At 47.6% G+C, this 16,105-nt stretch overlaps 1 protein-coding gene across 3 annotated transcripts in view; it reads right to left on the minus strand.

Annotated features, from left to right (window-relative positions):
- Smoc2 (SPARC related modular calcium binding 2) overlaps positions 1-16,105 on the minus strand; it is a 141,159-nt gene that overhangs the window by 78,726 nt on the left and 46,328 nt on the right. For all 3 annotated transcript variants that reach the window (XM_063253862.1, XM_005002212.4, XM_003466462.5), the window contains 3 exons: positions 9,786-9,957; positions 4,135-4,241; positions 3,049-3,148 (listed from right to left, as the gene is read on the minus strand). In XM_063253862.1, coding sequence (XP_063109932.1) covers positions 3,049-3,148; positions 4,135-4,241; positions 9,786-9,957 — 379 coding nt within the window. The remainder of the gene's footprint in view (positions 1-3,048; positions 3,149-4,134; positions 4,242-9,785; positions 9,958-16,105) is intronic.

The following is a 16,105-nucleotide window of genomic DNA, read 5'->3' on the forward strand; positions in this document are numbered from 1 at the left end:
CCTCACATCCCTCAGGGTCCCCAGTTAGGATCCTGCACAGCTACACAGCAGAAGAGGATGTGAGTTGCCACTTCCCAGTTTCTGGCAAGTGAAAAGCACTGGTCCAGGGCTCATTTCTGGAATGCAGAGCTGAGTCCTGGCATTCCCACACACAGCCTAGACAGGTGACTGTTGGTCATGGGCCAATTTGCATTTAGCAAATGGCACCTATCCAAGAGTTTGGGCCCCTTTTTCCGCTATCCTATCACATTTTTGTTATTAATTTATAAGAATTTAGGTACTTTGTATTCATGTCTTGTAATTTATAGTTGGGAAATGAAGAAGTCTATTCCCTTTTAAGGGTCTTCTTGGGAAAACTGAGAAAGTGGAGGAATTTGAGAGCAGGGGACTCCTCTGTCCTAAAAGCCCAGCCAATAAGTGGGGTCTGCCCCCACCCCACCTAGCACACCTCAAAGTGTGCCTATGCTCCTTATTCCTAATACACACGCCCTCCACACACACACACAGAGTTGCTATGTTGTGCTTATTTTTAACCCAATTTTTAAATCTAAGTTTCACATTTCTGACTTTTATATTTTGTAGTTTATTTGCATGGTAAGCTTAGTGGGACTTTGAGAGGAAAAGATATTTACTGAGTACTGAAGTTGGCCCAATTTTAACATGTTCCTGCCATCTTAAATCCCCAGTGTTACATCTGATGACCTGTACCTCCAGATGGGACTAACCCCTGACCCCAAATGGGACAGTCATGCATGCACCACTGGTGGTTCAAAGCTATCCAGCAGCAAGACATAGGAATTACAGCCCCACTGTGAGTGTGTTAATGAGGTTCTAGAAGATGATCGCCATATTTCCAGATGGTAGATGACACAAATGAGCCCTACTGGATAGCAGCTGACTGCTTAGTGAAGGGCTGAGGGCATGTCCAGTGGGTTCCCTGGTGTTTACAGATAAAACATGGGCCCCTGTGACCCCATTATTGATCGTAATCTCATGCAAATTGACATTCTACAACTGCTTTTCTGCATCCTTTTGGGGGGCAAGATCAACATGTGGGAAGAAGCTGAATTTCGTAATGCAGAAATTGATTATGAACTGTTGATGATCAAGTGTGAAGGAAGGCGATAGACTCGGTCTTCCCTAAGAGCTCCCCTGAGATGCAAACTCCTCTCAGCATCCCCGTGACTGTACAGTTTCCAGAGGGGCTAGTGCCACACTTGCTCGGCCACGCACTCACAAAATACGGGCATGGAGCATAGCAGGGATTAAAAAACTCTCCGGTAGTGCTGTGGAAGTTGTGGGGTGTGTTGGTAGTGCTGCCCAGGGCCAGGTACAGAAAGGCACTAGTTATGTGCCTTATAAGAACCAGCGCCTACCTCAGGCACACAGGACCTACATGAGAAGCAGTCAGGTCTATCCTGCCTTTTAATCTAAGCCACGTTGCGCTTCCCACACACTGACTCCCAAGCAAAAAGACGACCCTTTCCCTTCTCTGCTCCATCTCTTGGACCAAAATGTAGACCATCAATGCTGAAAATGGAGCATTGCTAATAGTCAGATGTTACTGACACCACAGTAGAAAGAAAAATGTGAAGGAAAAGTCCAGTGATTCAATTCCAGAAACAAGGCACTCTTTGGCTGTTGGACAAATTTTACCCAAGTTTTCAATGGTTTTCTTAGAAAGGACTTTCAGGCACTGCTTCCTTCTACAGACAGTATCACCAAGAGCACAGGTGCAGTGATTCCTGTGGCTCCCAAGCCCTCACGTCAAACGTGGCTATGCACATATAGAAAACAGCCCATGATAAGGTCCTTCTAAGAAGGGATTCACACAGGGGACAAACCCAGTCATGCTAACTTTTTCTCTTTTTTTCCATTTCCTTCATGAGTTTGGATACAGAACTATTAAATCGAAATGTTAGCTGACTGAACATATTTTTTCAGCACTTTTAAGAAAGAATTTGGATAGCAAAAGAGTTTTGAAAAATTGATATATTTTAATTCCACAGACTGTAAACCACATGTCTTTCAAGTGACAGCCAGTTGCTTTGAATATCAGGGTTTGTGTTACTGCTAATTATGGGGATCGTTCTGCTTCTGAGGCTCTCTACAGTCATGAGTCCTAACCCGTGGCCTGGCTCCCTGCTACTCTGCAGGTGTCCAAATAAGGAACAGAACTGCCCCTTAGAAGAGGCCATGCCCTGGAATCTACTAGCAAACTCTCCATGAACACCTAAATCCTTTATATGAGTAATTAGGGACAATGTCCACTTCATTATGTAATGATCCAGCTTGCCAGTCTTTGTGAGTATAACCCAGGTAGCTAGAGGGTGATGTTTCTACAAATCAAGCCTGAACTGCAGACACAGCAGATCATTTTCAAATAAAAAGAATCAGAAGCATTTATGGCCCTTTGGTAGAATATTAATGGAAAAAGACCATTTTATAGATTATTATCCTGCCAGTTTTATTATTTTCAGTATATCATGCCCTGCTATGAATAATAAAATAGCATAAATAAACCCTCTGGAAACTGACCTGTGAAAAATAATCTACCTTCTCTTTGAAAACATATATATACAAAACCAGAAAAGTTTGCTTTTTTTGGCCAAAACCAAACACTGGGTCATTTCTACTTGTGACTACAGTCTTTGCGATTGTTTTAAAAAATTAGAAATTCCTGAGTCACCATAATCTTTCAGGATTGAAAGTGGAATATCCTCCTTCAGTGATTTCTGCTCTGCCCTATGCGTACATATACATGTGCATGTATATACATATTTATGTATTTACATGTATTTTGTTTGTTTGTTTTGCTTTGGTGAGTTCTGTTTTATGCATGCATATATAATGCACATTTATCTTGCTTTTCTCCCTTAGAAATAGCTTTTATTACTACCTTAGGTTTTGTCTACTGACACCGTCTCATTCCCACAATTACTGTTTCATTTAAACTGAATTCCCTTTTGAATTATGAGCAAACATAGGTGAGATGACCCTCAGAAACAACAAACTAGTCCCCCAAGAGCCAAGTCTGACCTGACCTACCCGGGCAGCGAGGGGTCTTGTGGGCCACAGCAGTGCCACTCACAGGTCTTCCGTTGGGCGTGACGCACCAGCAGTACCCCGTGTAGCTGTGACACTGAACCTGCCGAGAGAAGACACAGCTGAGCTCCCCGGACATGCACGCCATCCCTCTCAGTGAGGCTGCCTGTTTATGCGGCATTACCTCGTGGGAGCCCCCAAAACTCCTGCCTCCCTGGGGCCTGGGGTATCTGAGGGAGCTGGTGCTGCCTTTAATCACCATTCTAGGAGAAGAAGCTGCAAGCTGTGCCATCAGAGCCTGGCCGACTGCTGCTGCCCAGAGGAAGCCCCGCTCTCACCTCACACAGCAGGAACCTGAGGCCTGCAGGGGCCAGCAGATTCACTCACTGCCACTGTGGCAGAGTCCAGGAGAAGAGCCAGGCCTCTTGAGGCTAGCGGGTGTCTTTCTGTGGCAACTCCCAGGCCTTGGTTGTAAGCTCTTAGCCCTCCTAAGACAATCAAGGTAGAGAGGATGCCCCTTGGCTCCCCAACTCTCCCACTTCCCTTCCTCATCTCTCAATGACCAAGAGACTACAGTAAGACTGAGGCCCACGCTGCCACATACCAAAGGGGAATCATGCTTCTCTTTCACCCACACCATGTGGACACTGCATGTTCAGGGGTACCCCATAAGGAATAACAGCATCACTGCTCCCCTAACAGGGACTTGGGTTACTTTCAACACTGCCTTTGACTAACAACTTGACTACAGGCCCAGCACAGCCGGGTTTGGCCAGCATCCAACCCTGATCCCAATGGGCTGGGCTAAACCACGGCTCGCGCTACACTGATGCTATGGTTCTTGGCACAAGCTCCTCACAATAGAAATTAAACCAAAATTAAATCCTCAGCATGGATCCAGTTGGTGTGGTCTGAAGAGCCTACTAAGCATGCTATCCTGTGCAAGTTCATGATTGTTTCCACCAACCGAGGCACAGTGGTACCCATTGAAACATCGGCTTCCTAGGAACCCCACTTCTGCAATACAGGTCAATTTCCCCCAGGGCAGCCCACCTGCCCCGGAGTCACTGCACAGGGGCCCCCCAGTACCTGGCTGTAGGTACCATCCTCATTACATTCTGGAATGAAGACCTGCTGCAGCTCCTTCCGGGCCTGCTCCTGGGTGTACTTCCTCTCGGCCACACACCTGGACACATCTGCAGGGAGAACAGGGCAGAAGGTTATGTAACGAGGATCATGGATGAGCAGCCACCCAGACTCGCAGGGGCTCCTCAGCAGGCGGGAACCTCCTGCCCTGTGTGGAGGCAGAGAAGCAGGTGGCTACCAGATATAAATGAGAGGAAGATGGACTCTCTGAGAAGTTTTCCAGGGTGTCTATGGGAAGTAGGTAGGAAGGAAGGCCACAGCCACAGGCTGCCCACCAACAGCCCAGAACTGCACCCAGATGCAACAGGGCAGGTTCAGGGACAAAAGTGAATTCAGACCACATGGAACCAACCAGAGAAGGGGTGGAGGGACATCTCGTGTGGTAGGGGCCTTTCATCTCCAATCATAGTCTCTGAGCCAAGATCACCTTGGAGTGGAAATCAGAATTCCTCTCTATTTTCTTTACCTAGGATCCTAAAGTCTGTATGAAGCTCACATCTCTTCCAACTTCACTTGGAAAATCTGATAATCAAACAGATAAAAGCGGCTACTACCCTTAGCACGACTCCTACTCTGCCCAAATGGCCATACATCCAGGTTACATCACTACATCGTGGTGATGTACTTAATTTTGCAAAGCAGGGTGCTGGCAGGCTGCACAGGAAATCAGGAGTCAGTGATGCCAAGAGTGAAGCTGCCTCCTTTCTGCATGATTGGAACTGGACTCGGGCCACATTGGACCTGAGAGTCACAGGTGCGGAGCTCCCTGACCCAGCAAGAGTGCACAGTGGGGCAGGGGGTGTGACGTGACCCAGGGCTTCACTCTCTGCCGTCAGGAGGATCCATTCCTTGTTCCTCAACTCCTTCCAGAATATACCATGGTTCCTCGGAGACAGCTCCTCAGAGTTGTAAAACTTGCCGGAAGCAGTGTCCCCACTTTTGTGCTTCCCGGTCCAGGTAGCTTGTGTCTGGGTCTCTGAGAGATGCCTCTTCACTTCCGCCTGTACCTCGTCTTCAGATGGCAGCACCTCGCTGCCCAGCTGGTGGGGAGGAAATGCCTCCCTGGGCCCAGCTAGGACCAACAGCTGGGTGTGACTCCTGTCACTGGTGAGGAGACCCCTCGTTTCACCCAGATTCAGCCAGGGCTCTGATCACACCAGGGTCACTGGCTTCCATGTGGCTTCCATCCCGACTTGGGCGGGCAGCCAGTACTCAGCAGCACTCCGTGGTTTCGACGCAGTCTGTGTTCACTTAGAAGTCACTGCTGTGCTGAGCTCACCTCGTTTTTTTAGCCCGACCTGTGGTTTGACTGTCTAAAAGGAAAAGCGATCTGAGTCGCAGCTTGCAAGGTCTCAACCCACGTAGAGACAGAGCCATAAATTATTCCTCCTATTTGAACTATCACAGAACATGCCAGAAGAGCATAAATTTTCCAAACAACTTGCGGGCTCCATTCCTGGCTCAGACTTCTTTTCAAGCCTTCACATTTGCCACTGGTTAGAACATTCTCAAACCTGCAGCTCATGTGTTCAACAGGATATTAAATTCCGAGTTCACATCCAGTATACTGCTGGCTGGTCACAGGAGAACTGAAAACAGGAGCACGAAATTACAGGGTCTGTGGAAATCACCCCTCCAAACAAGCCTGCTGTTACCTTGTGAGCAACCCAGGTTAGCTCAGGCCACCTATCTGTCATTCCATACTGCAGATATTTAGTGTTCAATTAGGCAAAAGGGCCTCACTGCTAACAAGTCTGGGCAAAAGTTGTCAGATGAGAGGACTCAGAAGCATCAATCAGGACAGATCCACATTCAAAACCCTCAGTGGCTCTACCGGGCTCCTCATGCCACTTTAGTTAGATGCATAACATATGCACGTCTTAGACTAAAGGAATCCAAGTGGTCTACACAGCCTCAACATTATTTTTCTAAACCTTCTAATTGTTCGATCACATTTTAAAGAATAGAATAGAAATGTCCAGCATTCCCTCCTTGAATATTTAAAGGTGATACATCTCTATTATTACATTTCTGTCCTTTGTGCTTTTGTATTAAATTAAAAAGTGAGCAGGTTCTGCGTTAAGGACCTTTGGGGATTTTACTTTGGACACTTTCTTCCTCATTGTTGGTTCTAAATTATGCAAAATATAAACAAAGTAATGTTCACTATGATACACCTACATGTAACATAAAAGCTGTCATTTAAGCACTTTGAAGTGTGCCATGCATTGGAAGTTAGTGCTCCTTCAGCATTGTGTAACCAGAGCCACCACCTCACCGTCTTCTGCAGGACACCCCATGTCTCCACTTTCGGAACTACAGATTTGCCATTCTGGATATTTTATATCCCCAGAATTACATCATGGCCACTTTGTCTGGCTTCCTTCAACTGAAGGAAGAATTCTCAAGGCTGGCCTGATCTATCTCCGTGTTCTGAAGAGAAAAGGCAGTATACCCTGCTGTCACACTGTGGCTCTGAGTCCTCGAGTCAAAAGAGGAAGAAGACTACAGCAGCCATTGCTCTCTATGACAGTCTCACTGCAGCCAAGATGAACTCTACCTCTGTGCCCCTTAGGGTTTGCCTGAGGAAAGAGCCAAAGGTCTATGACAGTGACAATCCTTTCACTCCTGCTGCAGTGACAGGAGCCTGGCAGTGGTCACTGGAGGCACCTTGCCTTACAGACTGTCCTGCGCTAAGAGCTCACTCACCCACAGAGCCTGCCCAGGACACTTGGCGATGTCACACTGCTAAGGGGCAGTGCACAGCAGAGGACGATGACCAGGGCCAGGAAGCATTCTGTATCTGAACCCGCACTTTATGGGTCCGATACAGAGTTCTTGGTAACAGGAATCTCCAAGGAAGTTACTTTTATTACAATTTTTGTTTCCAAAAATTTGAAAATAGTTTCAAAGTCTCTTGGCATGTAACTTTTTTTCTGGCTCTTTTAGTCAATGCCAAACATTTTGTTAAAGAGAAAGACAAGCCCACTGTTCTTAGATCAAAAGAAAAATTATTAATGTGTTTGCTGAGTTCAGAAAACACAAACTCCACAAATTTCTATGAAAATATGAGAAAAATCCATCAGTTTAAACCACTGCAATTCTCCTCAAGGTCAATGGTTAGATCATAATATGAAATGCATGAAACATTTTAATCCTATTTAATTAAATGTGGACTAAAATATTTTAATTGTCATTTCCAAACCAGTACATCCCAAAGACACAGGCCCACAAGAACTGTCATCTGCCAAATATGTAGAAATACCCTCAGAATACTGAAGTCAGCAGCAGTGGCCCATCTGCCAGGGGGACACTGGAGAATGCTGGCCAACTTCAGCACCAGGAATAGGTGCAAGCAGGACCTGTGTCACTTGTAGGGAGGAGAGGCGTTAATGGATCCCTTTTAAGGTGCATTCCTACCCTGCTGGTCTGAAGAATCTGCGGTCTTTATGCTCTCACAGAACAGATGGACTTCGGACATCATAGTACAGTTCTCCCTGCCAGCCAAGCCATTTCTGCTCTGCACCAGTGTGGGTAGTGGGCAGTAAATGCTGGATGCCAGGGATCTGGTTGAAAACACTTGACAGTGAACAGAGTCCATAGGAAGGAGCTCACCCCAAAATAAGACCGTCTGCCCTTCGTGAATCAGGACCCAGGCCAAGGAGATCCACGCACAGGCCAGAAGCCCTTTCTAGGGCAGCCCAGCACAGGAAAGGCTCACTTACCACAGATGAGAGCTGAAACAGAGCCCCTCAAGGCCAGCTGTGCACCTCAAATCTAGAGCTCCAAAGGCATGTGATAGCCAGCTGTGTTTGGAAAGCAAAGTTTGTAATATGTCGTCGTCTGTAGACCTGGTGGTCCCTGCTGCCCTGGGTTAAATCCAACTATGAATCTGCAGGTGTCTCTGCTTTGTTCTCATAATCATCCTGATTTAAATTAAGTCAACTTTGAGCAGTGAATCCCATTTTTACCTTCTTCTGCCCTATCTCATTTTGGGAGTCTGATGATACATCTCCATTGACATGAATAGAATTCTAACCAAGGGAATTTTCTAGAGAAACTAGGCTAGGTACAACCCAGACTAAACTAACAAGGACACTCCTGAAGAGGACAGGAGTGTTTTTATTCAAATTTACAAAAAGGAATCCAACTTTGATCTTGCTGTAGCTGGTCAGAGATCTGAAGTCAAAGCCCAGGGTATGGAGGAAGCACCTCCAAAAGTGGATAGAAGAGGCCGGTGTGAGACTCTCCCCCCCCCCCCAGCCAGGAGGCCCCTGGGTTTTCTCAAATCATCTCTGGACTTCCATCCTTGAAGTCTGAGGCATCCATTGCCTTCTGCCCATCACTTCTTACAGCTTCTGCTTCCCACAAGGTAGAAGCAGACTGCAGAAGCTCACAGCCCAGCTCTCCACAACCAGGGTCACCTTCTCTCCTAGTCCCACCCATTGTTCCTTGCAGGACCCTCCGATGGGGTTCCACCTGGAATCTTTGTGATCTTAGCATACAAGGAGTACCACACTCTCGTGTGAGGAGGTTTCAGAACCAGCACTCTGCACACAATCACAGTCTACTATCCTCTTGCACCCTCTGGCACAGAACAGTCTCCCTAGGCCTCTTCCCCGAGGGTCCACTACCTGTGATATTCTCAGGCCCTGGCCATCCTGCAGCCTTTAAGTGCTGGGTACCCCAAAAGACTGCAGACTACAAACACATGCACAGGGACAAGTTTGTACCTGGGTGAATATGAGGCTCCAGAATAGCTCAAGCTGCATTTCTGTGGGAGCCCAACTCTGAATACCCAGAAGTTTCTTGGCCTTGTCAATAGGAGGCGCTCTCGGGGATAAAGAGCATGCATAAGTGTATCTTGGCAATCTGGAAGGATAATGCAAATCTGTGCAGGGTCTGAATGAGTTGCATTGTGAAAGGAGGAACCAGTGGACCTGCAACCAGGCCAGTCATGTGCTGAGGTATTGGGCTCTGCCAGTGGTTGGTGTGGTCATCATTTTGTTCAGCTAACAAGACTGCTGCGCCAAAAGCTGGCTGAGGCAGAAAACCATTTCAAAGGCGGTTTTAGTCTCTGTGGTGTTGTTTCCCAGAGAATAAGGGAAAGAAGGTAAGTAAGTCTTTAGTGAAATGATTCTGTTTGTGTTGGAAACACCAACATCTTTTGCTGAGTCAAACCTTCCTTAGTGAGTGAAGCCTTCCCTTATTTCTCTCTAAGCCTGAGTACTCTCTCTGAATCTGATTCTTAAAGGGAAATACTGAAAATTGCAAGGGTGAGCTTCTTCCAAAAAACATCACTGTAAATATCACAGGTGCCACTGCACATTTGCTAAAGAGTCAAATGAGGGAGAACTGGAGAAACCATAGAAAATTTAAGTAAGAATGATTTTAGATGATCTTGGGAAAAAGTGTGAAATAGCTGGATAAATTTGTTTCACCACAACATGGAGCACTTTAAAAGAAGAATTAAACAGTGTCCAGGTCAATGCTCTGAAATTGATAGGAACTGCCCCTCACCCTTACATGTGAAAATAAACTAGAAGCACATGACTTTCGTAGCATCCGCAGTGGCACGGATATTCAAAGCTCACCTTTGCAGTTTCCTCGGTAAGCGATCTCCAAGCGAGGGTCTTTGCACTTGGCGCGCTGGAATTCACAGCGGGACAGGAAGGTCCTTCCATCTGAGGCACAGAGAGGTCTCTGGGGAGAGCCTGTGCAGTCCAAGCTACAGTCTCTGTCTTTATCTTGATCAACTCTCAAAAACTTGGGGAACAAAAAAAAAAAAGGTGAAGTCAGACAAATTTTTAAAAAGTGTAGAGCAGCAGGAAAGGCAAGGTGTGAGGCTCTTTAGCGCTCACTCATCCCAGGCAGAAAGATCATGTTAGTCTCTTTAAAATGCTAAGCTGTCATCTCCTGCAAAAACCCTCAATAATTCCTGAACCCCACATTTGATGTCTGATACTGAACAGCACCTTCAGCCCTTCTTCTCCGGAAAGCGCCACACTTGGGTCCTCTTTGACTCCTTTTCCTGGAAGTTCCAGGGATCAGGACTATGCACCCTTGGGACCAGAAGGGCAGCCTTCTCCATACGGCAACATGCAATTTCACCTGCCTTCTCAGAAGCCATGGGAGTGTTCGTGTGAACCAAATGATGGCTGTGGAACACATGTGTGTTGAGTGCTCACTCAGGAAGTCAGTGAGTGCACTCATGCACAGAAGCCCAGAGATAGCTGCTACAGGTCCACAACAATGCCTCAGACCCACGCTTCTCCCACAGCACAGAGAGCATCAGGATGCTGAGAATGGGGCTTGGAGGCCGTGCTGCAGCCCTCCAAGTGGTACCAGCCCTGGGAGGCTCCCTGCAGGGCCTGTGCAGCATGCTCTGAGGACTCTTTCTCAGGCGTGGCTCCACAGATAGCCAGGCTTCTCCTTCTTGTCCTCACACACACCAGTTCAGCATCTACTGTGACTTCAAGGGAAGCCTCAGATCGGACCCCACACACACTCACTTCTTTGAGCAATGACCTAGTGTCCGTGTCACCCTCACCTCCCATGTGAACCTCCTCTTATCTGATCCCGCATCACACCAGACAGTGAGACAAGCAGAAAAGTGACTCCCAAGCAACGCAGGGTGGATGAGACTGAGTGTCAGGCTGTGGAGCACGACCCAACCCTGAAAGGTCTCTTCTGATGTACAGAGCACACACAATGTACTAAAGGAAAGAGTGCAAGGAAGAAGACAGTGCAGAGCTGTGAGTCTCCCCAGTACTATGGGCCTCCCAAGCACCCCATGTGTTTGAGCAGGTTTTTCTGGCACCATCTACCTGTCTGATGGAGACAGAGAAGTCTGGTAAACATGACGTCCCCTCTTCTAGTCTGAGCTACAGAAAAAGTAGGAAGGAGACCAAGCCAATTCCTTAGGCACCCATCACCTCATTCCTCCCTCTATAAAAGAACACAGATGAGTTCTCAGAATCAGGGTGCTGCCTGCCTTGAAAATTTACCAAGGCCTCCCTCTGGGAGGTTTGAGGGGCTGGTTTTGCTTAACAATCACCAACCAGACACTAGAATCAAACACACTGAAGGGACGGGATGGCCCTTGAGGACAGCCTGCTTGAGGGGGACTACCCTACTCACTAGGAGCCCAGGGAGGGCGGCCAGTGTATTGTGGGTGGAGACCCCTCAAGAGTGGTCGTTCAGGAGGTCGGGCCACTGCTCCAACAGCCACTTCCCAGATTTCTGAGGAGTGAGGGGAGGCTGAGCCAAGAGGTAAGGACAGATCCTCAGGTGGAGCCCCCAGAGCATAGAGAGCAGTTTCAAGGCAGCACACTTTTATTTCTCCTGAGATTCATTTGTCTGCTAAAATGATCACGCGTGTTGGAGCCACAACCCAGAGAAAACAGATCAACGTCTGCTTAGAGCTTCGCAAACACCTGTGGTTTTTTGTGCTATTAGTATGTTGTTTGTGATTGTTCTGCTGTTTTTGATGTTTTTTGTTTTGTTTTGTTTTGTTTTTTGGTAGTACTGGGGACTGAACCCAGGACTCTGCACTAACTACTTCTCCAGCCATTATCTTTTTTCTTTCTTTGGTTGCTTTGTTTTGTTTTGACAGGGTTTAAAATTTTGAGCCTGGTTTCTCAGCCTCCAAGAGTTCTGGGACTGCAATATTACACTGTCATGACTGACTTGGTGGTGGTGGTGGTGGTGGTGGCGGTTGTGATGATGGTGTTTCTATGTGTGTTTTAATGGGCAGAGCAAGCTCATAATACATTCACCCAAATCTTGACACTAATGAATTTCAATGCCACTTATCACATTGCCCCCCAGGAGGCAGGACTTATGCAGGGAGGCAGATGCCCTCCTGTCTGGCACCTTGGGAAGCTCATCTCCTATCTCACAAAACTGTGGTATCTGTGGTGAGTTTCAGTAGACTCTCCCTACCCAAACCCCCACAGGTCAAGCACAGCAGTGTCTTACAGAGAAAAGCAGCAAAAAGCAAAGGCCACACCATCAAGTCCCTGATGTGCGGCAGGAGAAAAGACTGCCCTAGACAGCTCTGCTCCAGCAATGCAGAGGACTTGGGCCTCAGGACTTCAGGTTTAACACGGCCACCTGCATGCCTCAGGCTCATGGAGGACTGCAAAGGACTCCATGCCATAGTGTCATTACTGCTGCCTCCTTTGAGGAGAAGAGATCACACCTATATGGTCATTAACAAACACTAGCATTTGTGCATCCGGAATTTGATGAGGATTCTGGATATTTTCATGATGCACAACTAAGATTGGAAGAATTCCCTTCTAGGAAAAGGAGAACACACTTCAGGCCCTTTTCTCTCTCTCTCTCTCTCCACCTTGATGAGAAATTGAATGGAGGAAGATAGGCCTTCATAACTAAGTAATATCCGTTAACAAAAGAGCCTACCAAAGAAAGTAAGCATTCTGATTCTCCAGACTATAAATTATTAAAAGAGCCTGATTGCGGTTCCTCTAACTAGCTCGAGATAGAAAGCACTTTGGCAGGAGGGCCTTGGTGGTGAACACCTTTAATCCCAGCTGAGTCAGGAGAATCAAAAATTCAAGCCCGGCATGGACAGCTTATTTAGTAAAATCCTATCTCAAAATTTAAAAAAATCAAATGATCCAGAGATGTAGCTTGGTGCAGAAGTCCTGGGTACACCCCCTAGGGCTGCAGAAAGAAAAAAAGAAAGCACTTTGCCAAATTTAGAATGAAGTCAATAGGACCCAGAGCAACTTTTATGTTTTAAAAAAAATGAAACTAATTTTGCATGACAAGGGTCTCCCAGTTCTTTGCACTGGCCCTGCCCAGTGCTGTTTGCACAGGTGCAAGGGGAGCGGGTATGGGGAGCACAGAGGGCCAGGACATGACTCTGTGGGCGTCAGGCAACCTCGCACTGGGAGAAGCTGAGTCCAACACAATGGATCAAAAACACCCTACGTTTTTCATAATGAATACCTGGGTTTAAGCCAAAAGAAAGAGTTTAAGACAAAGTCAAACCAGTAGAGAAACAGGTTTAAACAGTGATTGTAGAGACTTTCCTGAGCACACAGAACAAAAAAAGGGGAAAAAGTCAAGACAGTCTCACTACTGAGACATGCACATCCCTGGCTGTGGGGACCACAGAAGCAGGCATCTTATATAAGAGGCCCTGGAGGTAGGCAGCTTGCAAGCAAAAGACTGCCAAGAACTGAGCATGGACCGGAGACAGACTGTGCACCCCAGCCCACCTACCCAGCAGCTCTGAGAGTGCCAATGCCTCTTCCTCTCCCTTGGACAGCCTGGATTTCCCAGAGTATCAGGAAAACCTGTGACCCAAACCTCATAACTGCTTTCTGAAGCAATCCTAAGATTCAACAGTGCAGCACCACACAGCCTCAGGAGGTTTTCCCAGAGACTTCCGAGTCTTCATCCATGTACTACCCTCCTCTTCCCCTTCGGCAGAGTCTCAGGTGCTCTGTGTGTTAAAAACACCTTAGCTCAGCACCTTGGCCTCCTCGGTCCCACACGCTCAGAAAGTCTCATCTTTCCAAGTTAGCTCACAAGTCAGGACCTGCTTACTGTACTCCCCTAGCGCTCCCCAAGTGACCATTGTGCTCTCTGGACACCAGGGAGGAGGCCCTGTGCTCACCCAGCCTGGCACCTCCAGGGCAGTAAACAGTGGTGCGCTGGGAACAGTCACATCGTGGGAGGTGGAGCATGAGTGTTGGAGAGGACTGATCCAGGGGTTGGACAGGGGCCAGATGAGGAGGAAAGAGCAGGAAACCCAGCTGGCGAATCAATTCAGCTGAGGGCAGAATAGTCAACAGCATCAGGAGATAGAAGGAAGTCATTTTCAAGAGGTCTGATACATGGGCATGGTAATGGTAGGCCTACAAATTGTGGGCTGAGGTTCCTCTGAGGATCTGGGGTGCTCCTGTGTTCAAACATAAAATGATAGCAACAGGGGTCTCCTTCCTCCAATCAGAAAATCTCAGATCACATACTCCCCTTGCTACAGCATGCAGAGGATGCCAGTGGGCACTCCATATGGAACCTGCCCACAGTGAGCATGTTTTCTGGATCCCATTACAGTTTGGGAGCTGAGCTCGGTGGAGGCATGCCCTTAATGTGAACATCAGCACTTCGGCCCCTTCTGCCTTCCCTCTTCACTCATCAGTGCCACAAGATGAATAGCTCCTCTCTGTCCTCTGACCCATGATCTTCTGCCTCACCACAGGCCAAAGTCACAGGGCCAAATAACGATGGCCTGAAACCTCAGGAACTGGGAGTCAACATGTCTCCTTACTATAAGTTGATTTTCTCAGGTATTTTGTCATAGCAAAGGAAAACTAATACTAAAATTCCCTTTTAATGAACTAGAACAAAATGCAATGTTTGTGAGGTCGACTGCAGGTCAATTAAGGATTCGGTGACCTCTGACCTTAGGCAGGTCATTGTCAAGCCAGCACAGTCACCAGCACACTGGGCTCTGGAGGGATGGACTCAGAGTCAGTGCAGGACCTGCCTGTTTCATTTCATGGTCTCTCCAGGACTGAGTATGCTCATTTGTAAGATGTGAGTAAAGACAGCTTTGCCACAGAGTTATCTGGGAGAGCTAGAATGAAGGGGAACAGAGGTGCATATGAGCTTGCTGGGAACCTGCTTCCCACCTGTGTCCCTCTGACAAAACCACCTCGGTGGCCAGGGGCTGTCCCCAGGAGGAAGTGGTCTCCGTGAAAACAGTGGCAGGGGTCCTCATCTTCTTACGGGAAGATGAGTGAGGGACAAGAGGTGAAGCTCTCAGACCAAATGGCCAGCAGCAATCACACTCATCTCCAGGGGCAAGCCGGCCTCTGTCCCCCTGTGTGCTGTACAGGTCGGGACCTGTGGAAACCCAGAAAGAATTGAAAGGAATAGCAGAAAGCCATTGACCATGAGCGGCTGGGGGGCTTTGCTGAGAGTGCAGTGACACAGTGCAGAGGACTCTGGGTCAAAGGAAGTGACCTTGATTTTGGAAAAGGATGTTAGCTATGTGCCTAGACCTCCCGCAGCGATATTTTAAAAATGGAAAGGATAACAACAATGCCAAAATTATTGCAGAAATGCAATGAGATGCACTTGGGAAAGTGTTTAGAATGCCATGGAGACCTTTGTAAAAGCCCCTCCCATGCAGACATGCCTGCCTCCCAGCCGTCTGGGTGCATGGTGGAGCTCCTCTGGCATGCTTTTCCAGGCTCATATGAATTTCCAGTTTACCCCCCGGGCATTAAGCAACCCTCTGCTCATGATCATTTCCAAAGACACTGAAGAGCACAAAGTAAAAAGAGACCTAGAAGGCCCAGAAAAGAAAGCCTGTAATGGAACATCAGAGGATGGACATCAGAGGATGGAAGCATCCAGAAGAAAAAGCAGAAACCTGGCCCTGTGCCCGAGTAGCTGGAGCAAAACACCAGCCACAGGCTGGTCAGTCCGGATGCTTGGAGATGGGCAGACAGGGTGAGGCAGGGGCGGGAGGGTTACTCCTCCCTCGACAAATGCAGGGAGGATGTCTGTCTGTCTGGGACCCACAGAAGCCCCTGGGAACACAGGTGCAATGAATCAGGGGTCCTGAAAGCGAACAGCAGTCACAGGGCCCAGACCTGTTTTCCTTTTTCCTTCCATGCTGCTTTTATTGCTTGTGTTAGTGGACATAAGACCTCTTCTAAGTGTGTTCTTCGGCATGCTCTCAGTAACTGTGATTCCTGGTTTCTTCTTGCACTTCAGTCCAGCAGGTGAGCTCAGGAGCGCGGCCCACAGCTGATGCAGGGAGTGGCTGGCTACATTTCTCAAGCCTACTCTTCTTTCTCCAAACATTTCTTTTCTGTTTTCCTTCCCTGTCTTTGTATCAATATTAGCTTCAGTGATGAAAACA

The sequence above is a fragment of the Cavia porcellus genome, unplaced genomic scaffold, assembly GCF_034190915.1.
Source record: "Cavia porcellus strain 051 isolate PalLab524CR breed Dunkin Hartley unplaced genomic scaffold, mCavPor4.1 scaffold_7, whole genome shotgun sequence".
Lineage (NCBI taxonomy): Eukaryota > Metazoa > Chordata > Mammalia > Rodentia > Caviidae > Cavia > Cavia porcellus.